General features: G+C 35.2%; 1 protein-coding gene across 5 annotated transcripts in view; it reads right to left on the bottom strand.

The window, feature by feature from the left end:
• Positions 1–708: 708 nt before the first annotated feature.
• Positions 709–8,760, bottom strand: part of LOC111871524 (zinc finger MIZ domain-containing protein 1) — a 373,186-nt gene continuing 365,134 nt past the window's right edge. For all 5 annotated transcript variants that reach the window (XM_033754285.1, XM_033754289.1, XM_033754288.1 and 2 more), the window contains exon 15: positions 709–6,872. In XM_033754285.1, coding sequence (XP_033610176.1) covers positions 6,717–6,872 — 156 coding nt within the window. In that variant the 3' untranslated portion in view covers positions 709–6,716. The remainder of the gene's footprint in view (positions 6,873–8,760) is intronic.

The following is an 8,760-nucleotide window of genomic DNA, read 5'->3' as shown; positions in this document are numbered from 1 at the left end:
CAGCTGTGAAGAGTGAGTGTGGGAGTGTGGGAGTGTGTGTGTGTGTGCGCGTTCACGTGTGTGTGTGTGTGAACTGTAGTGAACTGTAGTGAACTGTAAGGTGTAGTCATGAACTGTACCAAAGAGTCCAATATATCCAGTCATCAATCCAAACCTGTCTACAGTCACACCTAAAAGTATGTCACAACTTTAACATAGTTAAACACAGAAGGTTGTCAGTTTTTTACTTGCAGCCACTTGTAGACTTTAAAAAAGCACCATTAACCATTCTAGTAACACACACTTACCATCACAACAAAACAGAAACATTACAACTGTTACATTTTTTGGAAGCTAGAGCACATAGGAAAATGGAGCAATAGAGGGAGGCTGTTGTGCTTGGCAATGATAATCTACAAAAAGAATCTATTTTTATATTTTAAAGCAAAATATGTAATATTTATCCGAGTAGCATATAAACTGGTTTCCCTGCCATCTTTCAGACAAAATGTAATTACATTACAGCCCAAAGTAAGAAAACAGAAGTAAAACATCTAATTTCACACAGATGGGTCCAGCAGCAACAAAAGCCTATATGCCAACATATATAAGCTATCCTTAACTTTGGATGAGCCATAGCAATGTTGATTTTACTTTGGATATTTGGATAGGTAAATAAAAATTTACAGAAGGTAGGATAATTAAACATTTTTCAAAATTTCTAAGCAATATCAATAACAGACAGGATAGTTATATTGCATGGGATCTCTCTGTTGAAACATAAATTCCATGAATCATTTTTAAAAGTGTAATGGTACATTTTTGCAGAAATACATCTACAATGGAAACTATTTACAATATTGGAGTTAAACATATACTGTAATGCGCTGTATATAAAGGAAGACCTATCTAAACCTAACCTGCAACTGGCTTTTTTTCATTATATAATACAAGGGAACTTTTCTGTCACTGAAGTCTTAGCTAGTTACTACTCAAAACATGACACACATTGACGGATACAGTGAAATGCTAGGTCTACTCTCGGAAGCAAAAAGCTGCCTTGTTGGAATATAACTAAACAGCTTGGTCCAAATGTCACTGCTGATTTTAATTTCAATAAAGGTCTATGTCATTCATTATAAATGCTGTACTTCACGTACAATATTTAATAGCTTAAGAAAAACCATCTTCTGGCATTTCATTGACTACCTAGCCACTAGGTTACATAGTAAATTATACCACCAATTTTGGTCTGTTTGCCAAAACTGTCCTTTCAAAGACGAATATTAAAGAGCTGTGGCATTCATGAATACTCCTGGCATATTTTGCTCGGCACAAGACGTGCAGTTCTATATGTATGTTTCGTTTCCTTGAAATAATGCAGAAAGAGGTTTCTGTTGTCTGATATGTATTCGGAAACAGCCGAAACATGTAAATTGTAGCTTGCTTGGAAAAACATTTAGCGGCAGTGAATTTGGTATTAAACAGGGCACAAACTGTGTATTCTGCTTCAAAAACTCTTGATTTCTTTTAAATTTGACAACATGACTAAGTTTTAATGTTCTGTTAAATAATAAACTTTGATTTAGTTTAAATATTCTGCTTTTAGAATTACAGTATTTCAAAATTTGTATCATTCCAGGCCATTTACCTTGACATGATCCACCATCAAATATTATAAAAAGTACAAATAAACATTAGTCCAAAAATATTTTATTTTCAAATGTACATAAACTGAGGACTCAAAAGTAAAAAATAAGTATATTATGTTTAAAACATCTCTGATGGAGTGTCATTGCCAGAAAATGACAAAGATAATTATGTCATCCATCATTTGAAAGTTACTAGATGATATTTTCAACATATGATGGGAACCAAAATCACCATACTCGAGATCTCATTGAACATACAGGACTTTTCTTCTGCACAATTGCCTACACAAGGTATGACATACCCTAAAAGATGTTTTACACAAACTATACTGTACCACTGCCAAAATGCAATCAAGTTTCATAATTGAGTACAAATGTATACGTTCAAATTGTAATACAAAACAACCACCACACACATGCGCATGCACATACATACAAGCATCACATTCTACGGGCAGTAGAAAATCAAAATTGCAGGGCAGTTAATTTTGACCTAACAATCACTGAAATGTTTCGTGTCAGGAACCAGAAACATCTCTATCCTCAGATCATTTTTCAACAGAATTGGAATATATGTTTTAGAACTAGTTTCTCTCAGAGCATGGTCTTACTGCTCTTTTACAATGACCATGCAAACGGGTGCAATGAGTGTGTATAACATCAGTAAAGATTACATCAGAATCAACAACAGTCACTTAAGAAATAAAATTTAATTTCAGCCAACCCACCTACACTTTTATTAAAGCTCTGTTGTTCCTCCATTCAAATTCAGCATTTTAAAGCTAAGTTACTCCATAGATAACAAACAGGCCAAAGAGGTCAAATCTACTATGTTTTTTATTGCCCAAATTTATAGTTTTCAATTCAATTTTACATAAATAACACTACATACCATATAAAGAAGTTATGATATTTTGATTGTATTTAGTTCAAGAACACAGCCATACTTGCACACTGACATGAGTCCCCAGCTACCAAACATGTCTTACATATCTATCCTCAACCAGACTTTGATCTTCTTGCAATTTATGCCATGGATCATGTCAGGTTTCTGCAGTGGAAATTCACTTGCATTACCATGGATTACAATGGCCTCTCTCATGTACAGCGCAACAGACTAATCAAGAAACAAAATACTTTCATAAAATTAACAGAAATAGTGAAGAATTCAAATAAGAAATTATCTATCAGACATGATACCATACCAAAATTTATCACTCTTCTTGTTAATTTGTTAAGCACTACAATTCTGCAACCAGATGTCAGTTTCAAAATATCTAAAGTTCCCAGTGATAACAAATTACTGTCATAGAAGTTTTTACACTTCCACTTCCTCCTTCCTATATTAATTCCTACAGCAATTTAAAATTGATATTCATTAACACTTCAAGCCAATTAAAATCTGTTACATATGCAAATTCATATTTTACAAATCAAAACAATGTGAACTCTAGACTTTAACACTACATCTGGCAGCAGGGTTGGTACCATGCCACATTAAAAATGAATACCACTGCCTGGCAATCAATATTTTTACAGATAACATTTGTTTGTACTGTGCTTCTGTTCACTTCCCCTTGTACAAACACTAATACATGTCCTACTGGCTCAAAGAAGACTACAATATGTCAAGAATACTGAAATACTACTTGTCATAGGGGATGATGGGAAATACATACAATTAATAAGTGTGTGTGTTTTCACAATAGATTGCCAAATGTCGCCACCACGTATGCAGTGCTTTCTACTATTGCGTTTTTGCAATACGCAGACGAGCATTGCCATTACTTCCAGCATCTCTGCCCCCTTTTTAAAGAGATTCAGTTGTAGGTACCCAGCTTGATGCATCAATAATTATTATCCTATTCCCATTATGAAACCAGCCAAGTTCCTGTAAACTTCAAACTGGATATGTTCAGACATATTAAATGTAACAAATATCCAGAATATTAAAACATTTTTAAGTTAACCCTTTAAAGTACAGTGGTTACTATATATACCACCATCTCTAGCATTCAAAACTCTTCATTTTGTCCAAACAGTGTATTTATGTCTTTTGTATAATTTTAAGAATAAATATTATTTCCTAAACAGTATTAACAAATTGGTCTTTGTAATGAAGATGCAGTGCATTTTCTGCGAGGTAGGAACTTACTTTTAAAAATATTATTTAGATTAATTTCAGGCTTCAAAGGGTTATTTTTAAGCTTTGCATCCTGTTGTGAATATACAGTCAAGGTTTCTGTACTGTCATACGACACATGATATTTTGGCCATTATGTAATAAGTGATTGCATGGGATGTTCTGATGTGTCAATCTGTTTGTTACATCAAATTGAAAAGAGTACATTTTCTGTCTTGCTGACTACCTTCAGGTGCATACATGTAATATCACAAATATATTACACTTTTGCTGAATGTGTACCTTAAAATGGATCCACTTTTGGACTGTATAGTTAGGTTTCCTAAGAGTTTCCTAATTGGTGTTGTATAATGTGAAATCTACAGTTTGTAAAGTTGTAAAAACAGATAAAAGATATATATACAAGTCGTGAATATACTGGGTGGTATTTTGAGTGGTCTATTCATATTTTTATGTGGATTTTGGTATTATTCCTATATATGTGTCCATAGCGTGGATGCGGGTAGCGTTACCACTGATTATGTTTCAAAGATCTCCGTGTTCACTTGTGACTTGCCTATGTGTATCTGCAATACATAGGAAGAAGGTTTATGGAATACTATTCTTGTGGTAGTATTTTAGGTCTCTGTGGTTTTTCTTTACTTACATATGGGTGTGTGGATGTTAATATGTAGTAATGCAATGTTGCAGTACTGGATATATGCCATTGTGGATCAGTATGCTTTTGATTTCCTGCGATGAGAAGTGGATGAGATGGAGATGCTGTTTCACTTTGTTCATGTGCTACTGGTGCTGGTAGATTATATATATATATATGTGTGTGTGTGGTATGCTTACTATGAATATGGGTATCTAATGTGTAGGGGATGTATATGTGCTGTGGTTGCTTTTATGTGGGCTGAATTTCCTGAAATATAAAATATACTGTCATGCAACTTTGATGTAGAAGTGATGTAAAAATTATATCTTTAGATACTAATTCAGTGTTGTGTGTTATATAGTACTGAATTGTTACCTGTTTGTAGTGTGTTCTCAGTGTAGCTTGTATAGTGACTGCATTGTGCGCTGAGGGTGTCACTTAACACTTCCCATACAAGCTACACTGGAAACAGGCTATAAACATGTGAACATAGAGATCTTCTAAAAATATCAGCCGTAACCCTATCTACAACCACGCTACACACATGTACATAGGAATAATACCAAAAATCCACATAAAAAAATGAATAAACCACTCAAAATACTATCCAGTACATTTATGACTTGTATACATATATTTCATCTGTTTTTACAACTTCACTTTTTACAACACCAACCAGGAAACTTTTATGAAACTTAACTATACTGTCAAAAATTGATCCATTTTGGTTATGTATTCAGCAAAAGTGTAATATATTTGTGATATTACACGTATACACTTGAAGGTGGTCAGTGAGACAGAAACATATACTGTTTTGAATTTGATATAACAAACAGATTGACTCACTGGTACATTCAAGGCAACTGATTATTATATAACAACCATAATATCACATGTTGCGCAACAGTACAAAAAACTTGATTCAAGGGGTTAATTATTTATGTAGTTCTTCCCAAATTTTCATTAATTAATTAATAAATACTTAATTCAGGAATTTGTTCACGCCTTCTCCATGTCATTATTAGCAGGTATAATGCTCATCTACGTACATAATTACAGGTTTTTGTGCACCTCACTAATAATACTTTTAAAGCCGTAATACACTGAGACATTACATAATTAGATTCAGTCATGCAGGTTTGCGTGTATGTACGGTGGCATGTGTGTAACTAAGATAATATGGTTGTTATTTATACAAGTTTGGTTCCGATGACAGATAAAATATATACTTATCATTACAGTATTACTAATTCTAAACTGGCCGCCAATAATTACTGTCTGCCATAGTATTTCTATATGTACAATAAATACACATACATAGCTTTGTTCAGTTTTCTCTCTCTATTACTCCACATAAATTAATTGTGTGGACTGCATATATATCCTGGCTTGAATTTTTGTACATGAATAGTCTTCAATAGAATGAAGAAAAGAAATGTTGCTGAGATTTTGGATGCTTACTTGAAACTACGCTGAATCCAGCTTACATCCAAGTATATGTCTATACCATTTCATAATACATAAAATGTTACTGCTTTGGTCGCGTGCATTGATTGAACAATCACAAAACACCATCACCTTGAAAAATCACAATCCATTCCACCTTCCTTAAGTAATATTATATTCATACCATTTTCTTTCTCCAAGTAATACAATGAACACAACCAATTCACTTCCACAGATGAGTGCCTCTACTGTTTAGACAGAGTACACTGCAATTTCACAGATTCTCATATTAAACCATGCCTCTTCTTGACATCAGCCAGTCATTCATCTATTAAAAAGATTCCATGACACTAATACCACATTCATATGCTCGGTAACTTTCTCTCTACTTTCACACACAAATACAAATTTATTACTAACATCGGCGCAATAATTCAACTTCTGGTGAACATTTCTATATGCACCTTCAATTTGAATAGTTTTCAGTAAAAGGAACAAGTTTTTAAAATATCACTATAACTGTGATAACAGTTTTTATCATTGGTGTTGGCATGTCGCACCATCATAATTTATGACAATAGGAACGCTGGTGAATATGTCAATAGTCTCGCTGCAGTCTCATTTTAGAATAGTCACTCCAGCGATTGCAGTATAGTCACTTTGATAACCACAAGTAATATGTGGAGATGAGGAACACTGCATAATAACTCTTTGTACAAATCTGCTTTTACACTTGCATACACTGCATAATAAAACATTATATACCTTTGTCATTTGTTTGCAGTTTCACCATTGTCTTTACTTAAAATATAAAAGGAACGCTGGGGGAACAGGAGTTTTGTACGCTTTAAAAAAGTCACTCAAAAAGAGCAAGAATGTCATCACTGGTGGTATTGCCTGGCGTGCCATTGTTACCGTTGCTACTGGCACCACTAGAGGGAGGAGTTGCCAAGTCAGGTGGATCTAGGTATGACAGCAGTTCCATGGGGTCTACCACATTGTCAGGCAGCAACTGGAACAGCACAATGCAATTTCTTTAGTTCCTGACATAAAATGCAGGCCCATATGGATCTCTAGTATTATGATACATCTGTTAAATCCCCAAGACCTGCTTGAAGAATCTGTGGCAGCTGATCTGTTAATATTATATACATAAAAAGCCTGAACATGCGCACATGCACGTGCGCGCGCACACACACATTTTAATTATCCTTGAACTTAAAAAATGTCACTATTTAGGTAAGGTAAATTGTAAAACTAGCAAAATGACTGTCAACTTATTGACTATGGCAAAACTCATAGATGAACAAATTAAAAGTCATCTGGGATCAACATGCAAAAGAACATATACTAAATAGAGTGGTTTTCACAATGATTACTGAGACTGTGGTCTCCTGGGTTGTGTGACTCCTCTGCCTTCAGGGTAAAAGAATGTGAAATTCAAAAGCAATAGTTTCTCTGAATTTTTTAACTACCCAGTGTCACAATCTGGAAGATGATGATCTAAGATAAAGTAAAATTTGATATTACGAGAATTTATCAAATTTCTGCATATGCTTGTTGTAACAGGTAACTGTAATGCCTACAAATGGTTGCAAAACATAACTACAAGTACATCCCACAACTTCCAATTATGTATAATACAATATGGCACCAAAGTTTAAATAATGATGCTGGTATCACAGTATTTCTTTTAATTTGAACTGATTATCATGGGGATATGAAAATAACAAAGAATAATTCACCACTCTTACCAGAATTATCTGAACCAAAGCGTTAAAAGGTTTTCCCAGACTTACACAACCCCTTCTACTCATAACTGACTACTAACTAGAAGATGTCCTTTACAAACAAAAATCCTACCCACTAGTTTCTGCAAGCCCACAAGTATAAATCGCATATGCTGCGCACAATTCCTTATACACATGCAAGCCCCACAGACACCTACTGTGAATCATTCAGTGCAAGCACATACATGTGAGAATATATCCAGCTATTTGTATCAGACTTAAGTTAACACACTCAACATATGAATCAGTTCAATTACACCAATACTTGCATCGGTACAGTATCCCATGGGTTGTTCTAAATGCCACAACTGGAATACATGCAACTTTCTGTTGTTAAATGTGTCAAGTGATGGTTCTGAATCAACCATTATACAATGCATGCAGTTTATCATTACACTGGTTCTCACAGCTGATACGGCACTCTCCTCACATACACCCACTGCGGTAGGCGATAATTCACACCCCACTCTTCAGCTGTTATCTTACCTTACATTATAAGCGGCCTAGACCACCTCGTGACTCAAGGTATGCGGGTTCAAACCCGGCGGAAGTCGTGGAATTTTTAAGGGCGGAAAAATTCAGGGAACAAGTCCTCCAGGAGGGACTTTAAGCCGTGGGTCCCGTGTCGTAGCTTTACGGCATGTAAAAGAATCTCATGTCCCAACGGGACCACTGAGCCAAATTCAGGACATTTCCCACCCAACAGTAGTCTCTAACGCCTCTGGTAGATGGGGGAAGCATCAAGATACCGCTGAGCCAGTAGAGGCCGAACTCGCTGGCTGAGTTGGGACTGATGGCATGCACCAGTACCGGTAGGGAATAGAGACTGGTAGAATATCATAGGGGGACGCACAATGGACCAATGGTTGGTCTAAGTGCATGGGGAATCCCACCCTCTCCAATACAATACAATACAATACCTTATATTATAGGAGTCTCAAAGTGACAACAATCTAAGCATGCCTCACTTCATGAGAATATGTTTCTAGACATATGATGAAGTGTCTAATATTTTCCTTAAGTTCTCCCAGAGTGTGCAGATTGTTCAGATATATTTTTCCTTCAATGTGCCTCACAAATTAAAGTCAGAAGGATTTGAATCACATGAAC

Source organism: Cryptotermes secundus, unplaced genomic scaffold (assembly GCF_002891405.2).
Source record: "Cryptotermes secundus unplaced genomic scaffold, Csec_1.0 scaffold934, whole genome shotgun sequence".
Lineage (NCBI taxonomy): Eukaryota > Metazoa > Arthropoda > Insecta > Blattodea > Kalotermitidae > Cryptotermes > Cryptotermes secundus.
The sequence above is the reverse complement of the archived record's forward strand: the minus strand, read 5'-3'. Positions and strand labels throughout refer to the sequence as shown.